Genomic DNA, 27,589 nt, shown 5'->3' with positions numbered 1-27,589 from the left:
AGTTACGACTCCCTATCATCCACAAGCTAGCGGTCAAGTGGAAGTCTCTAACCAGGAGATAAAGAGTATTTTATCCAAAATAGTGAATGCTAACCGGACGGATTGGTCAAAAAAGCTTGATGATGCACTATGGGCTTATCAGAATGCTTTCAAAACTCCTATCGGGATGTGTCCATACCATTTGGTATTTGGCAAATCTTGTCATCTTCCGGTGGAACTTGACCACAAAGCCATGTGGGCTTTAAAGAAATTGAATCTTGATTGGGATGCAGCTGCTTACTTGCGGGTTGCACATTTGAATGAATTGGATGAGTTCTGGTACCATGCCTATGCAAGTTAGCCCTATACAATGAGAAGATGAAATACCTCCATGAAAAATACATTCGGAACAGGGAGTTCAAGGTGGGTGATCTTGGTTTGTTGTTCAACTCACGGTTGAAGATGTTTCTCGGAAAGCTGAAATCTAAATAGAGTGGTCCCTTTGAAATTATGGGTGTAACGCCTTTTGGTGCATTGGACTTGAAGAACAAAAATAATGAGGTTTTCCAAGTCAGTGGTCACCGAGTGAAGCACTATTTGGGAAAGGTTGATGATAGCCACGTGGTGGCAGTGATTCATTACAAATGATGGTAATATGCGTCATGCCGCGACGTTAAATCAGGCGGTTCTTGGGAGGCAACCCATTTTCCTTTTTCTTTTCTTTTCGTCTTTTCTAGTTAGGTGTTATTTTACTGCTAACTGGTTTTGAAGTATGTTGCAGGATTGAGTGTACTTTATAGAAATTATGCCTAGAAAATTGGCTAAGTGTGGAAAGAATTACGGACCGCAAATATATTGCGCGGACCACAAAATTTTGGTTGCTACAGCAAAAGGTGATCTGCAGCCACACCATTACATTTTAGACCGCACCATTTGAAAGGGAAAAATGACAACTCTCTGAAGTTCGTTTGTCAGAGAAATGGCCAAATTGCGGTCGCAAGATAAAATCTACGGTCCGCAACAAATTCTGCGGCCTCACAGAAAATTTTGTGGACCACAGCACAAAAGGGCTTCTGAGCCCCCCAGGTAACATAGTGCAGACCGCAACGGGAATTCTAAGACCACACTCAACTCTCTTTCCCTCAGTCAAAACCGTCCAGTATAAATAGAAGGCCTAGGGCTACTGTTACCTTTTTTCCCTCTCTGAGCATTCACAAGTCTAAAATATTAAAATCATCTGGTAAATCATCTCACACACTCAACATCTTTGATCACTCATTTGCACTACTCCAAATTTGGTATGCCTCAATTACTTGTAGAATTTTTCAATTTTTAGTTTAATTTACAACTTGTTAGTTAGTTTTAGGCCAATTGTCAGTAGAATTCAATTATACAGCGATGTGGGGTTAAAACTGTAGTGGGTCAACTAGTACTTTCTCTATGGGGAATGTGTAAATAGGTTTCAATGATTATACACTACCACCATATCAAATTTGTGCAAAAATTGCAAACAGTAAAACTCTAATTGTAATTGTGTTGAAATCTGCGGCCGCAAAAGAAATTGTGCGGTCCATAAAAGTTGAAATTAGGGTACTTTAGTCAGGCATGATTCTGCGGCCGCAATGAAAATGTGCAGACCGTAGAAATCATATCGCGACCGTAGAACAACTAGTTTTCCGTTATCATAGAGTTGTCAATTTGATGACTCACATATGCGGTCGCAATGGAAAATGTGCGGACCGTAGAAAAGTGATTGCGGCCGCAAAATAGCCCATTCTCTGTTATGAGAGAGTTGGCATATTGGTGGTATCTGAGCTGCGACCGTAATGACAATTTTGCAAACTGCAATCCAATTCTGCGATCGCACTAACAATTGTGCGGACCGCAAATCTAATTTTGCGACCGCAAGATTAAATTGTGTCGTCTGCAATGCCCAGTTTGCGGCCACAATGATAATTATGATGACCGCACTCCCCTACCCTTAAAGCATGTTTTACACTGTATTGTTCACTGTCTCTCTGGCGTGTTCTTGTATGTTTGCACTTGAATTACAACTGACTCCTGCTTTTGTTTGATACAAAAAATGGTTAGATATCGAGGCAGAGGTGATACTTCAAAGGGGAGGGTGAACCTTCCAAGGGTCGAGACAAGAGTGCTTTACCCCTCGCCCTCCAAAAGATAATCTCATAGAAGATTACAGTCGGTCAAGGGAAAAATGCAGAGCCCTCTGAATCCAGTTCTTATACCCCATCTAGGGAAGAATCAAAGGGAAACTCGGTTCAAGAGCAGTCGGCTATCCAATCAAAGCCACCAGGAAGTTATCAACTCCGGGACGAGCCTTCCATATCTCAGAGCACTTCTAAGGAGTCAAAAAGTGCTGGTTCGGCTTTCGAACCCTCCTCTACACTTATCCCTAAGGCACCAGTGACTACATTTGATGACATCCCCGATGATGGCCGAGGGGGAGATACTACAGTTGTTGGCCTTGAGCGGTCGAAGTAGAAAGAGGTATGGGAGGACCAATTCGTCAGTCTAGCAGCCTTCACTAGCTTCCGTGGGTGGTGGTCGGTGAGATCGCTTACTCCTGAGCAACAGTTCCGATTGAAAGATCTTGAAAAGTATAATCGGGCAGTCTTGAGGCAGTCCGAGAGCAGAAAGTGGTGGATGTGGTTCACCTAGAGTGTAGTGGACGCAAAGGAATACCTTGTCCGGGAGTTCTACGTCAATGTGGCTCACATTAAGAAAGGGATAAATGTAACGAAAGTGAGGAACCTGAAAGTGCATTTTGACCAGCACATATTGAACAACTACTTGGGTTTTGATGATGTTGAGCCCGCACAATATTTGGAGAAGTTGGCAATGGGAGATGTAGTTCGCCCATGGCTTGCTGAGATTCTGGCAGCTCCTGGGCCACCACCACCATGGATTACTGTAGGGGTATATATTCACAGAAACACCCTGAGTTTTGAGGTGAAGGGGTGGTAGATCTTTGTATGTAGCCGACTCGACTCGCGTCAGAATGAGACAAATCTTCCTATCCCGCGAGCAGTTGTAGTCGCCTCCATCATGGACGGGGTACCCGATCAATGTGAGTGTCGTGATGTCGGCCAACATATCTGTGGTCGCTAGGAAAGATGATACCTCCTACCTATATCCCAACACCATTACTGAGTATCTTACGGATGCACGGGTGGAGCCGAGAGATTTTGATACGAAGGTGCGGGCAAAGAAGCCCTTCTCATGGTATTCGTTGATGGATGCACACAACCCTAAGAAAAAGGGTCAGCAGACTACCACCATAGGCCAGTCTGATGAGCCATCGGTGGTAACTGCAGAGACAGTCAACATGCCATCTACGTCAGTAGAGCCTTCAGCTAGTGCAGCAGCTATGCCCTCACCTCTAGCCTCAGTGCCTCCAGCAGCCCCCATTACAGGTTCTACCTCAGCTTTGAAGCCAGTGCCGATGCCATCTGCTCTACTATCTGTTCTGCGAGTCTCCCAGACACTAGCAAGCCTCAACAACTGGATGTCGATAGCTACTACAAAGCTGTCTGACATATCCAGTAATGTTGCAGCACACTCCTTCATTCCGGCACCCCAAATCCTCCTCCCCCCCACAGTTGAAGAAACTTTGAAGAAGCTCTTGGAGAATCAGAGCACAATCATGGCCATTTTGGTGCAGCATGGGTTAGTAATAGAAGAGCTGGGCAAGGACATAAAGAAGATGCAGAAGTCCCAAGCCTCCAAGAAGTCAATGGACAAGCTCTGGAGACAGGTTACTAAGCTTGCGGCAACAGGAGACATTCCATTTGACATGTTGATTGATCTGCACCACCCAGGCCCAGATCTTACAGCACATACAGCACCAGCTGGCCAATCTGAGGATGATGAGATCCAGCCACTCCCGGAGTTGAGATCCAGCCACTCCCAAAGATGTTCACCAACCCATCCATTCCCAGAATTGAGGATGATGAGATCCAGTTGGATGAGGCTGAGGTCGGTAACACTGTTGTGCACACACAGAGATGGCCAAGGAGCCATAGGGAGTTTTCTTCACTCTTACCCTTTCTTTATTCTTATTTTGTTAAGCATTGGGGACAATGCTTATTTTTATTCGAGGGGGTGGGGTGGAGTTTGTTTGATATATTTTGCTGATTCTGAGACATTTGGCCTGTAATTAACTTGATACTATTTTCTTCTTCTTTCTCCTTATGTATATGTTCTCTCTACTCTCTCATTATGTATATTCGCTATGCTTTCAATAGTTTTTGCTTTGTAGTTTCTTTATGTTTGTTTTCTTATTAGTTAGTGTTTAACTAAGTAGCTTCTTTTTGAATTAGTAGCTTCTTTTTTATTTAATAGTTGTTCTTATGTTTTAGTAGATAATAAGCCTTTGGGTTTCTTAATGCTACGGTTCTTTCCAAAGGTAGTTTTTGTGTGAACTGGGTGACTCGTCCAAACGATGGATGGCGTGAGAACCTTCTTAATGGACTGAGTCCGTCTTTGGTGTTTAGGTAATAATAGTAATAGTAATGAATAAAAAGACCTAATTAAGTCATTCTCGAAGAGTCAAACATGCTTCACTTGGTACCAACATACTTAACTACGTGCTTATGGTTAAAAACAAGGTTTTTGGAAAGAAATAGCTCTAGTTAGTGACTTTGTGACTCTAGTGTTGACTTAAGCAATCATCGAGTGGTTTAATCGAACCATAGTGATTTTTAATCTTGAATATGGTCGATGTAGGCCCTCGACTCTATCCTCTTTAACAATCCAGCTGTGTGAGAGGTGAGATGTTTTTGTTGCAAGTCCAAGTACCCGTACGAATGGTCTAGAACTTGCCCCGAATGTATTTCAAAGCAAAATCTTAAGTTTTGCTTGGCTTGAGAAGTGATTGTATGCTTTCCTTGACCCGCTTAAAGTTTTACATTGCCCACCATTGTTGTTATCCCTAGTCAACCCATTTGAGCCTCGAACCTTTCTCATTTGATAACCATGTTACAAGCCTTTACTCGTTTTGTCGTGACCCTCTCGTGGCACCCGAGTTTTCCTTAACACTCTTGTTAAACAATTAGCTAAAAACATAAGTTTGGGGGAGAGACGAGGAACTTGAAAGGGGTATACACAAAAGGAGAAAAAAAATGATGAGAAGGAAAGGAAAGAAAAAAAATGCAAAAGAAAGTGAATAAGTGGAAGAGTTGAAGGGATTCAAAGAAAAGTAACGATGCAAAGCATGGAGAAATCAAAAAGGGAGAAAATGAATGTCATAATCAAGAAAGAGTGATAATAAGTCTCTCTAATTCCCCAAGAAAAAGAAAAAAATAAAGTGCCTCAAAGAATTGGCAAAGCATGAGCCAAGAACAAAAAAATGGAGTGCTAAGGAAAGATAAACTTTCTCTACCATAGTATAACCAATCTTAGTCCGAAAGCCTTCATTACATTCTGAAAACGCCATACGTAATTTCAAGCCGAGTGAGCTCACATTAGTGGCAATGTACATGAGGGGAAAGTCTATGGTACTTAAAGCCATACTTGCAACATTCTCTTGAGAGAGATGAGTGAACCTTTCGCAAATCTTTGGATTGAGTGCTAAAGTTTTTAAGCGAGATAGGCAAACAGAGAGTAGACGAGGAGGAATTTGGGATCCACAATAACCTACATGAATGAGCGAGCTTCCTTGATGAATAAAGCCAACTCTTGATGCTCAAGTGTCACATTAGAACTATATGTGCATAAAAGTTTAACTTGTTGCCTTGTTGATAATTCATAACTGGTGTGAGTAATTGTTAGTCCCAATTGATGTGTGAATGACTCACCTTTGATTAGCTTGAATGGCCCTTAACTTGTGAAGGTGGGAACTAATTTATTTGCTTGAGGACAAGCAAAAAAACTTAGTTTGGGGAGTTGATAAGTGGGGATTTTGACTACTTATTAGTGCCTTTTAGCTTTTGTTTTAGTCTAAAAGCGTTAAATTATATTCCCGAAACTGATAAAATGTGCAAAATTGCAGGAATATTGGAAGTTGGACTCTCGAGATGAAATCCAACTCAAAAAGGAGTAATCTAAACTCAAGGAAATAAAAGGCACAGAAGCTCACAAAGTGCGGACCGCGGAATTTCATCTGCGGCCGCAGATGATGAAGGAAAGTCCAGCAGACTTTTGTGAAAAGTGCGGACAGCACATGAATTGTGTGACTGCAAAATCTGGACTAGGAACAAAGTTCAGAGAATGTGCAATTTCCCAAGTTCCAAGTCCCTCAGAAGAGTGGACCGCACAAGAATAGTGCAGCCGCAGAAGAAGTGCCTTGCGGCTACAGAAGTAAAAGTGTGAACCACAAAACCAAGTTGCAACCGCAGTTACAAATTTGCGGACCGCAAAAAGAATGCCTCGCGGCCGCAGATCAGAATTATGCATCCGCATACCTCCAGTTCCTGACAAGTTGAAGAAATCTACGGACCGCATATGAAATTGTGCGGCCGCAGAACCTCCCGAGGTGCATTTTTGTCCGAAATTGTCAGCTTTGTATAAATAGAAGAGTTTCACAAAATTAGGTCAATATTTTACATCAACAACTACAGTAGTTGTTTCTCTTTGCTTCTTTTAGTAGTTTTTCATATTTTGGGATATTTTAATATAGATTTTATCATTTTAATTTTACAATATGAATTTAATTAGCATTTCTTTTTCTATTTCTTCAATTTCAAGCATAAGTAGCTAGATTTTTACTAGGGTTGTGATCCAACCCTAGTGTGTAAACCTTATGGGTGTTTAACTTAATCCTTGTTTATGGTTGGATGTTTATTATTTAGCCTTGTTCATGCTTTAATTTATGGAATTAATGGTTGCAAATATTAGTTCATGCCTATTTGACTTAGTCTCTACTTGAGAAAGAGAGACTTAGTCTAGGAAAACTTGGCTAACAAGAAATTGGGACAATCGAGAGATTGATAATCCCAATTAAAGAGTTCAACCTAGAGATAGTAATAACCCGACTTGAGCTTTTATCAACTATTTCGTGCAATACCCATTTGAACTTGAGAAATCCAAATTGGGAAAAATCACTCTCTGACTGTGAGGTATTGAGTGGGTAATTGAGAATTGATAGCTATAATACACCCCGATCAATAAAATAAGTATTGCGGTTTATATCCCATTAGGCAAACACCTAGTTTATGGTCATAGCCCTAGGCTTTTTACAAAACTTGAAAAACAACAAAAACAATTCTCTTAGTTTTATTTCTTAACTTTAAAATCTTAGTTTTAAATTAGACATAGAAACAACCCAAATTTGTGGAAGTGTAAATTAAGATATTCAAACTCATATACTACAATATATACTCCTAACTCCCATATATAGCTCCCTATGAAAATCGATTCCGACTCTCGTTCGGTACTATTATTGCAATCGACCGTTTCATAACCTTAATTTGAGGTGTGAAATTGGACGAGATTAGCCGGCCACACAGTTGAGGCTGCAAGGGAGATACCAGCTCAGGGGCGAGCCGCCTTCATCTCACAGCACTTTCATTAGATCGGAGAGCGCTAGTCAGGCTTCTGAGCCATCAGCTACACCAGTCCCTGAGGCACAGGTTACACTTGATATCCCCGATGATGGTAGAGGGGGAGATGCTACAGCTTCCGGCCTTGAAATATCAAAGAAGAAAGACGTTTGGGAGGATCGCTTTGTCAGCCAGGCCGCCTTCACCAGCTTCCGTATGTGGTGGCCAGTAAGGTCGCTAACTCTTAAGCGACAGTTTTTGTTGAAGGATTTGGAGAGGTACAACCCAGCTATATTGAGACAGTTCAGGGCACGTAAGAGGTGGATTTGGTTCACCCAAAGTGTAGTGGATGCCAAAGAATACCTCGTCCATGAATGTTATGCTAATGTGGCTCATATAAAGAAAGGGACGAAGGTGACCAAAGTACGCAACCTCAAGGTGAGGTTTGATCAGCATATGCTATATGCATATTTGGGCTTTGAGGATGTTGAGCCGAGGGAGTATCTGGAGAAGTGCACACTGCAAGAGGAAGTCCGACCTTGGTTGGCTGAGATTCTAGCACCACCAGGGCCACCACCACCATGGGTTGCCACTGGTGTTCCTATTTAGCGGAACACTTTGAGGCAAAGGGATGGAAGACATTTGTTTGCAGCAGGTTGGATCCGCGCCATAACGAAACTGGCCTTCCTATTCCTCGAGCAGTTCTTGTGGCATCTATTATAGACAAGTACCCAATCAATGTGGGTGCTGTGATGTCAGCCAACATCTTAGTGATAGCATGACAGGATAGCTCATCATACCCTTATCCCAATACTATTACAAAATATCTCACCGATGCAAAGGTAGAGTCGAGGGATTTTGATACAAAGGTGAAGCTGAAGAAGACTTTTGATTGGTAATCACTGATAGATGCGAGCAGCCCAAAGAAAAAAGTCCAGCCTCCTACCACCACAGGCTAGTCTAATGAGCCAACAATGGTAGTTTCTGGGACAGTTAATGTTCCATCCACTACGACTGATCCTTCCTCTAGTGCCTCAACTATGCCTCCGCCATCATCCATAACCCCTACTACAGCTCATGCTACAACTCCCACCATAGATCTAAGATCAGTGCCCATGCCCCACTATCTGTGCTGCAAGTCTCCCAGACATTGGTGAGTTTCAACAACTAGATGCAGACAGCTACTGCAAAGCTAACTGACTTGTCCAGTACTGTTGCAGTGCAGTCCACTTCTCAGGAACCTCAAGCTCCTTCTACCATTGATGAGACACTGAAGAAGCTTTTAGAGAACCAGAAGACGATCATGGCAACCTTGGTACAGCACAGGTCAGTGATTGAAGAGCTGGGAAAGGAAGTGGAGAAGATGAGGAAGTCCTATGCCAGCAAGAAATCAGTAGATAAGCTGCGAGGGGAGGTGAGAATGCTACAATCGGAGACCTTCCCTTTGATATGCTGCTTGACCCGTACCAGTCTGCCCCAAATCCTTCAACACCATCTACATTGGAAGCACCAGCTGGCCAATCTGAAGAGCCAGACCTTGTTGCCTACACCACTGAGGCAGTGCATGCGATGTTCTCCAACACAGCTACACCTAGACTTGCAGATGATGTGATTCAGATGGCTGATCCGGAGGGAGATGACATTTCTGGGGACACAGAGATGCCCAAGGAGCCATAGGGAGTTTTGTTCACCCTCTCCTCTTTAGCTCTTATTTTGATAAGCATTAGGGACAATGCTTACTTTTATTTGGGGGGATGGAGTCTATTTGACACATTTGGTACACTTTGATACATTTGGCCTGTAATAATTTGATGATACTTTTTATTTTCTTATTTGTATTTATATATCTTCTCTCTCTCTCTTATTATGTATATTGATTATATCTTTAGTAGTTTTGCTTATTAGCTTATTTATCTTTTCCATATTAGTTCTTGTATTGTTAAGTAGCTTATTTTCATGTTTTAGTAGATAATAAGCCTTTGTTTTTCGTAACGCCACGGTTCTTTCCAAAGGTAGTTGTTGTGTGAACCGGGTGACTCGTTCCAACGATGGATAACGTGATAACCTTCTTAATGGAATGAGTCAGTTTTTGTGTCTAGGTAATAATAGTAGTAGTAATGAATAAAAAAACCTAATTAAGTCGTGCTAGAAGAGTCAACCATGCTTCAATTGGCACCAACACACTTAACTACGTGCTTATGGTTAGAGAGAGACAAGTATTTTAAAAGAAATAGCTCTAGTTAGTGACTTTGTGACTCTTGAGTTGACTTTGGTAATCATCGAGTGGTTTAATTGGACCGTAGTGATCTTTAAACTTGAATATGGTCGTTGTAGGCTCTCGACTCTATCCTCTTTTACAATCTAGTTGCGTGAGGGGTGAGATAAATTGTTGCTAGTCCAAGTATCCGTGCGAAGGGTCTAGAACTTGCCCCGAATGTGTTTCAAGGTGAAATCCTAAGTTTTGCTTGGTTTGAGAATTTATTGTAGGCTCTCCTTGGACCGTTTGAGCTTTCTATCGCCAACCAATGTCGTTATCCCTAGTCAACCCCTTTGAGCCTCTAGACTTTCTCATTTGATAACCATGTTATAAGCCTTTACCCGTTTTGTCATGACTCTCTCTTGGCACCCGAACTTTCCTTAACACTCTTGTGAAACAAATGGCTTATAACATAAGTTTAGGGGAAAGATGAGGAATTTGAAAGAGGTATCAAGGCAGTAAAAGAGAAAATAAATGATCTCTATGAAAAAAGAAGGCAAGAAAAGAAAAGAACAAAAAGAAAAATGCAAAACGTGAATAAGCGGAATGGTTGATGGATTCAAAAAAGAGCTGATCCCAATTATTGAGAAATAAAAAATGGAGAAAAAGAACAAAATGATCAAGAAAGAGTGATGTTAAGTCTCTCTAGTTCCTGATGAAAAGAAAGTACCTCTAAGAAGTGACGATTGTGAGCCGAGAAATGAACGATGGATTGCTTAAGGAAAGGTGTAACCACTTACCCATATGGTATCCTACCCTAACCCAAAAGTCTTCACTACATCCGGAAAGAAGTGCTACTTGATTTCAAACCAAGTTAGCTTACATTAGTGGCAATCTACATGAGGGGCAAGCCTATGGTACTTGAAGCCGTACTTGTGACATTCTTTTGTGTGAGATGAGTGAGCCTTTCATGAATCTTCGGATTGAGTGCTAAATTCTTAAGTAAGCTTAGCAAATGGAAAGTAGAGGGGGAAGAGTTTGGAGTTCACCATGGCCTACATGATAGAACAAGAGCCTTTGATGAATAAAGTCAATTCTTGAAGCTCAAATGTCACACTAGAACTATATATGCATGAATATTAGACTTGTTACCTTGTTGATAATGCATGAGTAGTGTGGGTAATTGTTGGTCCCAACTAATGTGTGAATCGCTCGCCTTTGACTCGTTGAAATGACCCTTAACTCTAGGAGGCGGAAACTAATTAATTTTCTTGAGGACAAGCAAAGACTTAAGTTTGGGGGAGTTGATAAGTAGGGATTTTGACTACTTATTAGTACCTTTTTACTATTGTTTTAGTCCGAAAGTATTGATTTATGTTCTCGAAACTAATGAAATTGTGCAAATTGCAGGAATGTTGGAAGTTTGGTCTCCCATGATGAAATCTAACTCAAAAAGGAGTGTTCCGAATCATAAGGCAATAAAGGGCACAGAAGAAAAGAAGTGTGGTCTGCAGAAGAAAGGGCCGATCGCAGAATTCCATCTGCGCCCGCAGACCAAGTAAAAGAACTCAGCAGAACTTTGGTTTATGTGCGACCGCACATGAATTGTGTAGCTGCAGAATAGGGATTTCACTGACAGATGATTCAAAGTTCAGAGAGTGTGCAAAATGCCAAGTTCTGATGCCTTGCTAAAGTGCGGACCGCACAAGAATTGTGCAGCCGCAGAAGATGTTTTGTAGCTGCTATCCAGAAATGTGCGGCTGCAGAATCCTAGTTCCTGCCAATTGAAGAAATCTGCAGACCACACATGGAATTGTTCGGCCGTAGAACCTCTCGAGGGGCATTTTTGTCAGCGAATTTTGGGCCACTATAAATAGACGAGTTTTAATATTTTAACTCAAGTTTTGAAGTTTGAGCTACTGTAGCCGTTACATTTTGCCATTTTAGGAAGTTTGTGATTACTTTAGTGTTTAAACATTATATTTTATCAATTTAATCTTTGATTATGAGTTTAATTAGCTTTTCTTCTTTATTTTCTTCAATTCCCACTATGAGTAGCTAGATTCTTACTAGGGTTGTGACCCAACCCTAGTGTGTAAACCTTATGTGTATTTAATTTAATGCTTGTATATGATTGGGTGTTGATTATTTAGCTTAGTTCATGCTTCAATTTTAAAATTAGTGGTTGCAAACATTGATTCATGCCTTTTTGACTTAGTCTCTACCTGAGAAAGAGGGACCTAGTCTAGGATAACTTGGCTAACAAGGAATTGGGCTAATTGAGAGTTTGATTAGCCTAATTAAAGGGTTTAAACTAGATATAGTAAGAACCCGACTTGAGCTCATATCAATTATTTTGTTTGATACCCATTTGGACTTGAGAAAGCCAAATTGGACAAAATCACTCTTTGACCGAGAGGTATTGAGTGGGTAATGTCAAGTTGAGAGCTATAATACACTCCAATCAACAAATCAAGTATTAACGTCTTTAACCATTAGGCGAACACCTCGGTTATGGTTACATCCCTAGGCTTTTTAACTATTTAGAAAAACACCAAAAATAATCGTTCATTTCTAGTTTCTTTTACTTAGCTTGCAATTGTTAGAGTAATAGTAGAAGTAGAAATCAAAACATTTTATGGAAGTGTAAATTTAGTTAATCCATTCGCTCTCTTCAAGTGTAACACCCCTTATAACTCCCTGTGGATTCGACCCCGACTCATAGTTGGACGAGGATTTGACTGACATTGAGGAGTCTGTGGCTATCTTGGACCGACAGGTCCGAAAGTTAAGATCAAAGAACATTATTCAGTGAAGGTTCAATGGAGGAGTCATCCGGTCGAGGAGGCAACCTGGGAGACCGAGCACGACATGCGGAGTCGTTATCCTCATCTATTCACCACTTCAGGTATGTCCTTATGCACGTTCGAGGACAAGCGTTTGTTTAAGAGGGGGAGAATGTAATGAACTGATGGATCGTTTTGTGTAATTGCACCTTGTTTCCCTTTTTTATGTTTCATACATGTATGTTTATGATTTTATGACTTACGGAGTTGGTTAGTTTCATTCGGGGAAGCTTTCGGGTTGATTTGGACCCTTTGATTCTTGACTTAGAAATTTGAATTAGAAATATTGACCAAACTTTGACTTTTGTGAAAACAACCCCGAAATTGTGTTTTAATGGCTCTAATAGCTTCGTATTGTGATTTTGGACTCGGGCGTATGCCCGAAATTAATTTTGGAAGGCCATAGGTTTATTTATGTTGATTTGCCGAAATTTGGCAATTTGAAGTTAAAACGTTTGACCATAGGTTGACTTTTAGCTATCGAGCTCGAAATTTAATTTTGGGATATGGAATAGGTCCGTTATGTTATTTAGAACTTGTCTGCAAAATTTGGTGTCGTTTGGAGTTGATTCGGGCGTTTAGTTGTAATTTTAGAAATTCTTGAACTTTACTTTGAAATTCATACGTTTCAGAGTTTAATTCGTAGTTTAAGATGTTATTTTTGTATTTTGATCGCGCGAGCAAATTCGTATGATTTTTGTAGACTTGTATGGATATATGGTTTAGAGCCCCGAGGACTTGGATGAGTTACGGACATGTATCGGAATGGTTTTGAACTTAAAATTAATTGTTGGTATGCTGGTGCTCAGTTATCGCAATTGCGAAGGTGACAGTAGGGGGCAGATGTCGCAAATGCAACTTCCCCTTCGCATTTGCAAAGGCAGCAGGATTTTGCTTGGTTCACAATTTTGCGATGATGGCCAGTTCGCAATTGCAAAGCCTTTTCTAGCAAACTTTGGGTAAGTGATTCTAATCCATTTCTAATTATATTCCATCAATATATCTTAGATTTTAACATCAAAATCATGTGAATCAAAGTAAAAATTTGTGAATCCTTGTCAAGTTTTTAAAAAATAAGAAATTGAGTTTTGAGAGTCGATTTAGACTTAGATTTTGAAACTAATCACATATATGAACTCGTGGGGTCATGCGTAGTAGGAATATACATTGGACCCGAGTTTTGACAGGGTAAGCCCCAGGTTGAATTTTGTTGACTTTTTGGGAAAAGTGTAAAGATCTTATCTTTATCTATTGTAATTGATTTTCCTAGCATTGTTTGATAGTATTAAGTCAATTTGATTAGATTTGAGCCATGTGGAGGCGAATTTTAAGGGAAAAGCTATTTTCGAGTGTTGAATTGGCCTAGTTGAGGTAAGTATCTTGCCTAATTTCGTGCGGGGGAAGTACCACTTAGGATTTGGGATTGATTGTGTCTTTTGTGTGAAACCCGTGTACGCAAGGTGACGAGTGGGTACACGGGTTATACGTGGTATTTGACCAGTGTAGGCTACTTAGACTATTTCCATGCTTTAATTGAAATGTTATATCATGTTCTAAATTATCATAGTCAATCTACCCTTATTTGTGTTAGTTTATCCTTACATGCCTTAATTGACTTGTTTAATACTTGTTCTACATCCTACTTGATAAATTGCCCTCATGCTTTAGTTGAACTTATTGCCTCTTTTATTGTTACATGCTATCTCTTCAATGTTAATCATCATTGTTTGAAGTTATTGTTCATGTTATCTCCTTCATTATTGATTATCATTACTTGAATTTATTGTTCATGTTTTCCCTTTTCTTATTGATTTCCATTACTTGAAGTCATTGTTATACGTTATCTCTTCCCTTGTGAGTTGTTCTTACTTAATATTGTGGTTATACATTATCTAATTGTTGAGTTATTGGTGTTGAAGTTGTCAAAATCGTTATCACATTGACGCGAAATTGTTATTGTAGAAACATCTTCCTTGTTGAGCATTTTACATTCATTGTTGTTGTTGATATTCTTGTACCCGTTACGTTGGAGCCATGGGATATTGTTGTGGAAATATTGAGATTGTTGATTGTTGGCATGTTGTGATATATGGGCACTTGTGGTGTGAGTTGTTATTGTTATGTGATACTAATACACATGCGGCAGTATAAGGTAGGACTTATGTGCATGTTGCTTGTAAGGGAATTACGTGAAGCCACGAGGCATCATAAGGTGGGCTAAGATTCGTGTAGCTATTTCGGAAAAAATTGGTTTCAAAACCTATTTCAAATGTAAGGCTCGGGCGGCGGTATAAGTAAAGATTGTGATTGAGATTGTGAATTGTGAATACGAGGCGGTACCTCAGTTGTGATTTTTGGTATATATACACGAGGCGGTACCTCGTCGTGATTCTCGTTGTTTTGTTCTTCCTTATTTTCTTTTGCCAATTATTGTATATATATGATCATTGTGGTTCTCTTTAATTGAATTCTTTATGTTATTTCCGTGTTTACAATTTCGGTATTAGTTCATGTTGTTAACTGTGTCGTATCAATTGTTTCTCCGCTTTCTTTTATTTATCTGTATTACGTATTCATATTGTTTATTTATATCCTAGTAGGTGTCTTGACCTTTCCCCATCACTACTCTACCGAGGTTAGGTTTGATACTTATTAGGTACCGTTGTGGTGTACTCATACTACACTTCTGCACATTTTTGTGCAGATCTAGGCACGTTTGCTCGTACCAGTCGTTAGTGATGAGTTGTTAGCTGCTTTACGGAGACTTCAAGGTATGCATACTCGGCGTCCGCAGGTCTCGGAGTCACCTTCCTTTATTCTTATTTCCTGTTGTATTTTTCATTCAGGCAGTGATGTACTAGACACTTTAGCTTACTTGTAGAGCTTATAACTCAGTTCCACCGGTCTTGGAGAGTGTATTGTTGTTGAATCTATTTTCGCAAGTTTACATCAGTTATTCATCTTTGTTTTAGTATTTTGTTAATTATTTCTGTCAGATTATTATTAACTGTTAGGTTTACCTAGTCGTAGAGATTAGGTGTCATCAGGACATCCTACGGAGAGGAAATTGGGATAAATGATTCGTCTCAGAACGTATAGACCCTATGTCACATTTATTAAAGATTTATGACTAGTGTATAGGATGTACTCAATATGTTCGAGCCTGACCCACATATGTATTAGAAATGATACCTTGGGACGATTAAACAAATTGTTTTTGCTTCACGAACAGCGGAAGGTGTTGGTTGTAATAAAGGATGCCAATATCTAGAGGTTTAATTATGTTTCAAGATAATCTTTGTTACTAATGCACGTTATCGTATGCAGCCTCTGCATTAAGGAATCATTAATTCCTTATTCCTTGTGCAAACTCAGATTAAAGAATCTGGAAACCTCTAAGTTTTCCCTGCACGTTCAAGATTTTAAGACTATTATTGATATACTGTACTTCTGCGTGTTAGCATTTTGAATGACTTAAGAACTGATAAACATGTTACATCATTTTTATTGTTTTTTTGTTATTATTATTATTACTATTATCATAATAAATGTTATCACAACCACAAGCACTTGAGAGTGCAGAATAACCACTTTGGTCAAGAGACATATGTACCTGGATAAAAACCTCTATGACAGTGGAGGAGAAAGTTAATTTAATGGAAATGAATCCTGAAGGAAAAGGACTTATTTAACCAAGATTTCCAGCTGCTTCTTCCCTTATGAGAAATCTCCTCTGCACTTCCTTCTGTCATCTGGGGCTGTTTTTGCTTCTTGCAAAGAATGAAATTCCTCACCCCTTGTGATCCTATTTCATCTGATGGACCCATAGCTGAAATCAAGTTTAGCAATGTAAAGAGTTTAACTTCTATAAATTAACAAGTTAAATGATCTTTTATACTATTACACACTTAAAGGATAACTACACATACTCGTCCATAGAAAGTGAGACTAGTAAACTGAAAAAATAAAGCAGATTACTTGCTATGTACGATATATAAAATACAGTGTCGATGTACATAAGTTAAAATCTTCTGCAAATGGCAACCAAAGCATCAAATTTTAAATCTAAAAGTGCAAGAAAATATTAAGAATAGAATTTAACTTATATACGTCGCCAATGTAAGAAATTTTTACGTGTTGTAACATAGAATCAATTTTGTTTCAAGATTACAAATCCCGCATCTTAAAAAAGGCTTACTTATATAAATCTTTTGGTTGACTTGATTGTGTAAGAAATTTCTGACAGTGATAACGTATATAACTTAAACTCTTCAGAATAACAAAGGATTAAAGAAAGAAATAATTTTACGAGTATCATCAGGTCCAGCGTTAACAGGGTAAAGGAAGAAACTGTCCACATTAGAACCAGGAACTAGCAGTCGTCCCTCGCGAGCATATTTTTTCAAAGCTGTGTCAATGAACCCAGCAATGACATCGACAGTGATCAAGAACCTAGTATTATTCAGCTTCTTCTTTGGCTTCTGCAATGACATCTTTTGAGTTTTTAAAAATATTTCAAGGTTCAAAGTGTAACGACCCGACCGATCGTTTCGAGCATTTGTGCTTTGCTCAGTAATTTGAGGGCATGAGTAGCTCTGTATGATGTATTACGACTTGTGTGTATCATCGGTTTCGGTTTCCAGGTGATTCGAAATTAGTTTGGAAGAATGAATTTCATAGTTGAAGCTTTAAGTTGGAAGAGTTGACCAAGTTTGACTTGTTAGTATTTGACCTCGGATCGGAGTTTTGATGATTCTGTTAGGTCCGAATGGTGATTTTGGACTCGGGCATTTGCCCCGATTTGCATTTGGATAATTCTAAAAGGTTTCGGCACTAATTGGCGAAAGTTTGAAATTTGAAGGTTTAGAAATGTTTATAGGTTTAACCGAGGTTTGACTTTATTGATATCGGGGTCGGATTTTAATTCCAGAAGTTATAGTAAGTCCATTATGTCATTTATGACTTGTGTGCCAAATTTGAGATTAATCCGAGGTGTTTAGGCTTGTTCGCCATTAGTTTTGAATTTTGAAAGTTCATTAACTTAATTAAGTCGATTTAAGGTGCGATTTATGATTTTGATATTGTTAAGTGAGATTTGAAACGTCGAATAGGTTTGCGTTATGATTTGGAACTTGCCTGCAAAATTCGGGGTCGTTCGGAGTTGGTTTGATAGCATTCGGACGCTTGGTTGTAATTTTAGAAGTTCTTGAGTTCTCCCTTCATATTTCATGCGTGTTGATATCCGATTCATGGTTCCAGGTGTTATTTTGGTAATTTGATCGTGCGAGCAAGTTCGCATGATGTTTCCAGACTTGTGTGGATGTTTGGCGTGGAGCCCCGAGGGCGGGGTGGTTTCGGACCATTTTTAGGCTATTTTCAGTTGCTGATTTTTGGCTACAGGGGTATGCATCGCGGTCGCAAATATTTGTTCGTGTTCGCGATGAGCAAACTGCAGTTTGTGGACTTGTGAATCACGATCGTGTAAGCCTTTTCGCGATCACGTAGGAGGAATTTCTGTTGCACAAGGTTGACTTTGGAAGCTTATATCGTGCAATCTATAAGGAATTTAGAAATTATCCAAAAATAAAAGTTATAGCTCTATGTGTCTAGGTTTCAGAAAATGAAACCATTTGGAATTCGGAGTTCTGCACAAAGAGTTATGGTAGATATTCTATAGGCTATCTGGGAAGAGTTTGGAAATCGCTGTTGAAAAATTTGTTCATCGTGATCGCGAAGGGATGTCCGCGAACGCGAAGAAGGAAGCTTGGTAGTGGATTTAATATCCAATTTTGGACCTTTGAGCCATTTATCCATATTTTGAGTTGGGGACCTCGGGATTTAGTGATATTTTAGGCTATTTTCACCATATGGATTGGGGTAAGTGTCCTCTACTCGGTTTTGATTATATTTCATGAATTAATATTCATTTTCAGCGTATGATTATTGATTTTTAAAGAGAAATTGGAGGAATTGTCTATAATTTTATAAAATGAATTTTGAGTTTTGAACATATATTCGGATTCGGAATTTGGTAAATTTGGTATGGTTTTACTCGTGGTTGAATGGACGTTCGTATTTTTGTAACTTTTGTCGGATTCCGAGATATGGGTCTCGCGTTGACTTTTGGTTGACTTCAGGTCATTGATTAAAGATTTGACTTTTATCAATTTGAATTATTTTCTTAGACATTATTTGATGTATTTGAGTTGCTTTTGGCTAGTTTCGAGTCGTTCAGAGGTTGGTATAGGTGGGATGGCATTTCTAGAGTATTGTGTGGCTTGATCGGTATTGGATTCCGCTTGTTCAAGGTAAGTAACGCTTCTAAACTTGGTATTGAGGGTATGAACCCCTAAATATACGTGTTATGTGTTGGTGTTGAGGTGACATACATGCTAGGTGACGGGTGTATGGGCGTGCACCGTATGAATTATGACTCGATTGATTATGTGGTACTGTGTAGCGACATAAACTTGTTCCTATTCATGAAATTTCTACGTGCTAGAGTAATTGAGATCTGATACATGCTAGAAACCATGTCTAGGCTATATGTTTATCATGTTAGGACTCACTGAGATCATTTCTGATGTTTAGTTATTTGCTTACATTGCAATTACATACTCAGTCATACTCATTCATTTGCATATCATATCTCAGTTTCCATTGCTATTTATTGATACATCATATCATCATTTTTAGGCTGACTTTCAAGACATTGTGAGCCCGAGAGATTGGAGAAATTGATGACTGAGTTGGGGCCTGAGGGCCGGATTGTGAGTGATATTAATTGGATCGGGATGCACGCCGCAACATGCTTTATTGATTCATGCCATGATTGGCTTATTATAGCGATTGGGTTGGATCTGCCCCTCTGGAGTCTGCACACCCACAGTGAGCGCAGTTGCTATTGATTTACGATGGGATCGGACTGCATGCCGCAGTAGAATTTATTAGCATTTGGGATGGATCTGCTCTTGGTTGGATCTGCCCTATACAATGCTAAGTGACTGAGTGTGTTGAGTGATTGAGCGTGATGAGTGGGAGTGTGAGACTGAGTACTCTGAGAGTGTGGATACATGAGTTCATCACTGTAGTGCATTGCGTTATCATGTATACTTGACACATAAACATAGAGATGCATTCCCTCATGTTACACGGTTTTGTGACATTTATGACTTCACATGCACATTGACATGTAGGCATAGAGATGTACTTTCCTCATACTATCTGATAATGAAATATCTTATTTATTGTTAAAAAGTTTTGGAAAAAATCACAGTTTTTCAGACTTACTCATATTTTGGTGATTTCGGTGAAGGAACTGGGTTTTACTGTTATACTTGAAAAGCATGACTATTTTCCGTAACTGTAAACGAGCTGAGCATCATACTGTTTAGTCATTACTTGTATAGTTTTTCTTATATTGTTACGAATTGTTCTTGGATATTGGCATTGGACTCTGACCTTTGTCCAAGCTCGTCACTGCTTTCAACCTAAGGTTAGGTTTGTTACTTATTGAGTACATGGGATCGGTTGTACTCATTCTACACTTATGCACCTTGCGTGCAGATTTTTGGATGCTGATGTTGTTGTGTATGGGGAGAGCTGGAATTGAAGATGTACTTGCGTTCCGACCATAACTGCTTTTTGTTCTTGGTAGCTTTAGAATTTTTAATCTATTCATGTATATTTCAAACCGATGATGTATTTATTTCATACCAGCTTTGTAAACTCTAAATTTTAGAAGCTCATGATTTGTACTACCAATTCTTGGGAAGTGTATTAAAGTTCAGTTATTACATTACTTATTTTCTCAGTAAATCTCTTTTGAACCGGATTATTGTTATTTGGATTACCTAACGGATTGAGTTAGGTGTCATCACGACTAGTTAAATTTTTGGGTCGTGACACAAGGCCAAAGCTGCGATAGTACCAGGCAACTTTGCAAAAGCCGAAGGATGAAGAAAATGAGGATAGACGAATTGCAAAGCAAAGAAGACGGGACATCAAAGCTCTGATTGGCGCAACCATTGAAGTTGTCTGGGATTCTGCAAGACCTTTCTTGATCAATCCCTTGCCCCTCATTCTTCAAAAAGAAATCACAAGGGTAGTGGCAAAGAAAAGGAGAAAAGACTACTTCAAGAATGGAACTTTTGAGGGGAGAAAAGAGGGGAAGTATTTCTCCAGGGAGGCAAATGCAGAATTTGATCATTATAAATTCAAGTTTTGGGATCCTTTTCATTTACTGGTTTCAAAATCATTAATTTTTATTTAATTAGTGAGTTTTTAACATGTATATAGGATTCAAGTCAAATCTAATATAGGAAGGAACCAATTATATAAATGTTAGATCTGCCCATGTTCCTCGATATGAACTCTGGAGTCTTGGGCAAAGCAATCTTATATATATTTATTCCTTTGTCCATTTTTTGTGACACAATCTTTTTAAAAGAGAAACACATATTTTTCTTTTTAGAAACTATTTAATCTTACCATTCCTATTTTATCGATAATGGCATGACTTGTTAAGATCACTTGATATGAAAGTTCGTTCTTTATATATTATAGGAAAAGCGAAAAAGAAACAAATTGCGAAGCTCTCACTTTAGTGCTTTGCATATATTTGATTTACAAATCAAAAGTTATTTTTAATTTATTAAATTCGTATTTAATCAAACAACTTCATATGAAATGAGACGAAGAAAGTGAAACTGTATAGCTTATTTACATGGTTTCTTCTCATATATGATAAAGAGTAATTACTAGTTAGTACTTAGTATATAATTACTTTTCCTCGTAAACTCCTAATATTTTGTATTGAAATCTATTCATAATTCGAAATGGTCATTACTCTTTAACATTTTTTTCCAATTAAGGAATGCTTGCCTTTAAAGATAAGAAGGTATCTGTCTCCGTCGTTTTTCTTACCTACACTATATGAGCGGTAGCGGTGCTTATCAGGCGGATCAGGCGATTATTTATGTCTAACGGTTCGACTTAATAGTTATCGGTGGAAGCAGCAGTTTATAAGCAACAACACCAACTTTCTCAACTATAGGATATGGTCCAAAGTAGCGAGAAGTCAACTTGTGATAGGGAAAGGAGGATAAGGAAGACTATCTATATGGTTGAAGCTTGACAAAGACGCAATCACCAACTTGGAATTGCATGTCCGACCTGTGGGCATTATCTTGAGATTGCATTCTCTGTTGTGTGCGAGTGAGATGAAACATAGCTAATTGGAGCTTGAACTCACGAAGCAGGAAAATGTCCTCAATAGATTCTACCTCTGAATCCCCAGGTAAGTAAGGCAAATGTGGGGGCGGTGGATAACCATAAAGAAGCTCAATAGGTGAAGTTTTAATAGCAGTATGTAGACTGGTATTGTACCACCATTCAATTAAGGCAAGGAAGAAGACCAGTCAGAAATTGAATCAGTGCAAAATCATCGGAGCTAAGTTTCCAAACAACGATAAAGCACCTCTGTCTGACCATCAGTTTAAGGATGGTACGCAATGGAGGTGTTCAAGGTAACTCCTTGAACAGTAAGAAATTATCTCCAAAAAGAGCTAATGAAGATGGGATCTCTGTCACTTATAATGGAAGCAGGAAAACCATGAAGTTTAAAGATATTATCCAAGAAAATAGGGACAAGAGACTGAGCAGTATAAGGGTGAGCCAAAGCAATAAAGTGAGCATGTTTAGTAAGTCGATCAACAATGACCCATATAACTGCTTTGCCTCGAGACTTAGGCAAACCTTCTATGAAATCCATTGTGATGTTTGTCCAAGGAAGAGCAGGAATAGGCAAAGGTTGGAGAATGTCAAGGGATGCACCGGTGTCATACTTATTTCTTTGGCACACAGAACACTTGTGAACAAAGGTCATAATGTCAGTTCTTATCCTCTTCCAATAGAAATAAGTAAGAACCTTCCTTATAGTCGCATCCATACCAGATTGACCCCCAGAGGGAGTGGAATGCTAAAGTGTGAGTATTTATTTTCTCAAAGCAGCATTGTTGCCAACTAGCAGCTTGCCTTTCCTTCTAAGCTGATCATTCGCCCAAGTGAAGTGTTTCTGAGGTTGCTGGTGCAATAAAGTAATCAAAGCCTTCAATTCAGGATCTGAATACCAACTAGCTTGAATGTCTTTTCATAAGTCAGCTTGAAATGAAGAAAGGAGCATGGTCATCAGTGATACTCATTGAACAATAGATAGCGAATCTTCAGTTACATTCTCCTTCCCATTTTATATTGGATTCAAAATCAAAAGGCAAGAGTTTAGCCAACCACCTAATCTAAGAATCAGTATGGAGCTTTTGTTCTAAAAGATATTTGAGTGCTTTCTGGTCAGTTCTGACAATAAAGTGTTAGCTGAGGATATAATATGACCATGTCACAGCAAAGACTAATGCAAGAAGCTCACTTTCATACATAGACAATGCAGCATGCCTGGGAGCCAACCCTTTACTAATAAAGGTTATAGGATGGTTGTTTTGCGTAAGGACAACACCAATACAAGATCCACTAGCATCAGTCTAAACAACAAATGGTAAGGAGTAATTTGGCAAGGCTAGAACAGGTGCAGTAGTGAGTGCCAGTTTAAGCTCAGCAAAGGCTTGTGAAGCAACCTCAGTCCATAGAAAATTATCCTTCTTCAGCAGGTCTGTGAGAGGTCGACTAATAAGGCCATCACCTCTGATAAACTTCCTATAGTACCCAGCTAACCCAAGGAAGCCTCTTAATTGCTTCAAAGTTGTGGGATTAGGCCAGTGTTGCACAACCTCTATCTTCTTTGGGTCAGTAGCAACTCCTTGTGCAAAGATAAAGTGACCCAAATATTCAATACTTGACACACCAAAAACACATTTAGAATGGTTGCCAATAAATTGTTCTGCACCATAATGTCAAAAACCTGTTGTAAATGAAGAAGATGATCTTGCAAATTCACACTGTAGATTAGAATATCATCAAAGAAAACAAGCACAAATCTTCCGAGAAGCTTCTGCATGGTTCATTAAGCACTAAAAAGTGGAAGGAGTATTGGTCAAGCCAAAAGGCATGACCAAATACTCATAGTGTCCCATATGAGTTTTGAATGTTATCTTAGGTACATCTTCAGAAACCATCCTGATCTGGTGATAACTAGACCTGAGATCAATTTTAGAAAAGATAGAAGCCCCTGATAACTCATCCAACAAGTCATCAATGATAGGAATAGGGAATTTATCTTTAATAGTGCATTGGTTTAGGTCCCTGTAGTCTACACATAACCTCCAAGTGCCATCCTTACCTATCACCACCACAGGTGAGGAGAAAGGGTTGTTACTGTACTGGATGACCCTTGTTGCAACATCTCCTTTACCAACTTCTCAATGATATCCTTCTTTATAGAAGAATATCTATAGGGCCTGATGTTGATTGGTTTGGTACCAGGTTGCAATGGGATCCTGTGGTCAAATGCACCCCTTTGAGGAGGTAGTGCAATAGGCTCTGAGAATACCTGCTTATAGGTTGTTAATAAGTCTCTGAGTGACTGTGGCATTGGCTCATCTGTAGGTAAATGTAGGGCTAGCATAAGTCCATCACTTCCACAAGCAGTACTTGTAGCATATACTACTGAGCATTATCACATTGATACTTGTTGACAGCCTTAGAACTAGAAAGCTTATAATCCTCTGAAACTCCCTTCAAGAGATGTTGTTTGCCTTGGTAGTTAAAGGTCATAGTTAAGGCTGAATAGTCCATTGTGACTGGACATAGGGTCTTCATCCACAAGGCTCCTAAAACCAAATCATATCTACAAACAGGAAAGACAATGAGGTTTGATACATATGTAGTACCCTACAGCATCCACTTAAAATCCTTTACCACTCCAGAAGTGGCTTCAGAGCGTTATTGCCTAAGCTAACATAGCTTAGCACAGTAGGAGTAACAGAACAACCTAGCTTCTTTGCAGCTGCTGAATCTATGAAATTATGGGTGCTAGCACCATCTAGGAGAATTTGAATGGGCTCTTATCATTGTAACTTGTAACATGAATGGTTTATGCTCTTTGGATACCAGCTAATGCACATAGTGAAATGTGAGGATGTCCTTCTTCAGCAACAGTCCTCTCCTCAAGAAGTTTTTCAGCTTCAGAAATGTTGTCTCCTTCTTCTGTAGGTAAAGTATCAGGTCCTTCAAGCTTTAAGACAAGCAATTGTTTGGGAAGGTTGCATTTGTGGCCTGTAGTATGTTTCTCATCACAGAAATAACATAATCCCTGGGCCCTTTTTGCCTGCATCTCAGCTAGAGAAATAGTCCTCCTGCTCCTATGTACCACATCAGTGCTAGCAACATGTAATGGAAGTCGAGATGTATGACTAATTGCTGGAGAGGAAGGAGGTTTAGGGCCTTGATTATCATAAGGAATCTGCTTAGCAGCAGAGTAACCAGCTGAAGTGTGTTTCTGAGCTCTGGCATTAGCAGCGAAAGTGGCCTCAGCTAGCCTGCAGGTTTTAGCTAAAGTTTTAGGCTCATGCATCGTGATAGGATTCACTAATTCCTCTTTCAAACTACCAAGGAAGCAAGAGATAGCTTGCTCAATAGTTAAGTTACATTAAGCTACCAATCTATCAAAGGCAAATTGAAATTCTCTAACAGATCCTGTTTATTTCAATTGTTTCAACTATAGCATAGGATCAGAAAAATCACCACCAAATGCTTTGATTAGCTCAGTAATATACTCATCCCAAGAGGGTAGCACAGGTTCATTTCGACATTTGAGGTAGGCTTGGTGCCAAGCTAAGGCCTCATCATCGAGGTTCATAACTACCAGCCTCACTCTCCGATTGAGAGGAGTATCATCTTCTAAAAAATACTGCTCAATCCTATATAATGTGGTTTTCATATTTTCCCCATTGAAACGAGGAAAAATCAAAATATGAACTCGATTTGTATTACCACAATAAGGATTAGGACCTAATATACCTTACCCTGATTGTAAAACCTTATCCCTAGCAGTCGAAGTAGAAGCATTGTCCTTCGATTGTTGGTTCAATTGCAAATCATCGAAGGAAGTTTTTAGAGAACTTACCATATGGAGCAGCTCAGCATGGCGTTTGTCCAAATCATCCATGAGTTTTTGCTGTTTCTGAGCCATTTATGCCCTTAGATCTAACTGTTGAGTTGCTAGATCTTCATATTGCTCCTGCAAATCCATGGGTTGATTGCTAGTTACTACGTCGACAGCTCTATGTGGTCCCATCGTCTAACGAGCTCTAATACCAATTGATATCAAATTGAGGTATCACTTTAATGAAATAGTGAATTAGTAACAAAAATGAGAGAAGAACAGAAGAGTTGATCGAGGAAAGGCAAAATTTAGAGAGAAGAAGAGGAGGAAGAGAGAAATTCAATTCATATATCAATCTCAATGCCTTTACATTTGGTGTACCTCTTATTTATAAGATTGTAATAAAGCTAAAATGCTGAAATAAAAGGAAAAGGAAATACAGGTACGCTAATTGTGTGACACAAACAATAACTACTTTTCCCGCCAAAACGTGTGCAACTAATTTTTATGAGCTAATGGCTAATATTTGTATCACAATAAGCCAATAAATCATTTTTCGATTAAGTTAACGGTTACGGTTCGATTTTGAACAACCCTAATAAGCTGGACCCAAAACCCAAAATAAAGAAAAAGATTTAAAAAAGAAAATCTAAGACAAATAACACAAGGGGGAAAACAACCGTCAACGGAACGACTAAGCTAAACGCTGCTCAGCTCCATCTACTCAATTGCAAAAATATAAGAAAATTGTCGCTGAATTATTTGTTCTCCTTTCAGATCTCTATATTTTTCACTCTCAGTCGAAACCAGTAGGGCAAAATATGGCTAGAGCCGACAGAATTACCAACGCCATGAATGTAGGTATAGCAGTCCAAGCCGATTGGAAGAATCGTGAATTCATTTCTAACATCTCCATTAATGTCTGTAAGCCTTTCGACTTCCCTGTCCAATTCGGTAACTATTCTCTAACTCCTTAAATTTCATTTGAGTAATTTTTCAGTAATTAATGTGTCCGGTATTTATACCAAATTAAGCAATTTAACCTTAGTAGTTAAAAATTAAAGTAAAAATTTACATCAGTTAACACATGTACTGGTTTGGTGTGAATACCGAGTACTGGTTAGATTTTATCATTTTTTCCCTTTTTTTAATAGTGTGACGGTTAATTTTGTTGTAAATTTAGAGGCAACGACAAAGAGTAAATTGGCGACACTAAATGAGAAGCGTGATACACTGGAACGTCATTTGGAATTGCTTGAAGTCAAGGGCGGCGGATCTATGATCTCGAGTAAAATTCTATATATATACTGATATTTTTCTCAAAATGTTGAACATATATAACGAGTGACACCCCAAGTCATAAAATGACTGCATTTGTCACGGTTAAGGCACTGGAACTCCACATAAAATGCTCAGGATCGTGACTCTAATGTGGTCCTAGTTATTTTGTTGTTATCTATTTTCCCTTTCCTTTCTTTTCCTTATGCTCCTTCTTTTAAATTATTTTAATTAATTTTTTCACCTTTGTTATTCACTCTATTTGTACAATCTCCTTTTTATTATTTATTTAAATTGTATATTTGCTTCCTTTTTTCTTTTTCTAGATCTTCAAATTTATTTGAATGTGATTTTAATTATTTCCTCTTTTTGTCCATCTAATAATATTTTATTACGTTTAGAAATTAGAGTGATGCATCAAAGACATAATATTAATCGAGCTATATGTAGATGGTGTATTTTCTAATTTAAAATTTTATTTTTACTTTTTATTTTCTAATCATATTAATCGAATTTGAATCCAGAGACTTATACCGAATTGAACAGAACTTATTCGATTTTGTGATCACATATTCATTTATGCATAAAATAATCTTTTAAATTGAATTGAATTAATTCAAAATGGACCGAACCGAACCGAACCGAATTAATCAAAAATGGATCGAACTGGCTAAATGTACACCCAAGTTCAATCTCTTAACTATGGTCGGTTTGCATTAAAAGCAGCGGCACCAAG

At 38.8% G+C, this 27,589-nt stretch overlaps 1 protein-coding gene and 1 long non-coding RNA gene across 2 annotated transcripts; one reads left to right on the top strand and one right to left on the bottom strand.

The window, feature by feature from the left end:
* Positions 1 to 16,174: 16,174 nt before the first annotated feature.
* On the bottom strand, positions 16,175 to 17,014 carry LOC104099956 (uncharacterized). Its single transcript, XM_009607092.1, has 2 exons — positions 16,831 to 17,014; positions 16,175 to 16,350 (listed from the first exon to the last, which is right to left on the bottom strand). Exons 1-2 carry the CDS (start codon positions 17,012 to 17,014, stop codon positions 16,175 to 16,177), a joined length of 360 nt encoding a protein of 119 aa, XP_009605387.1.
* A 9,229-nt stretch (positions 17,015 to 26,243) lies between these two features.
* On the top strand, positions 26,244 to 27,162 carry LOC117277671 (uncharacterized). Its single transcript, XR_004507983.2, has 2 exons — positions 26,244 to 26,529; positions 26,759 to 27,162. It is a non-coding gene; the product is annotated as an uncharacterized lncRNA (long non-coding RNA).
* The last annotated feature ends 427 nt before the right edge of the window (positions 27,163 to 27,589 follow it).

This window comes from Nicotiana tomentosiformis, chromosome 9 (assembly GCF_000390325.3).
Source record: "Nicotiana tomentosiformis chromosome 9, ASM39032v3, whole genome shotgun sequence".
In the NCBI taxonomy this organism is placed as follows: Eukaryota; Viridiplantae; Streptophyta; class Magnoliopsida; order Solanales; family Solanaceae; genus Nicotiana; species Nicotiana tomentosiformis.
The sequence above is the reverse complement of the archived record's forward strand: the minus strand, read 5'-3'. Positions and strand labels throughout refer to the sequence as shown.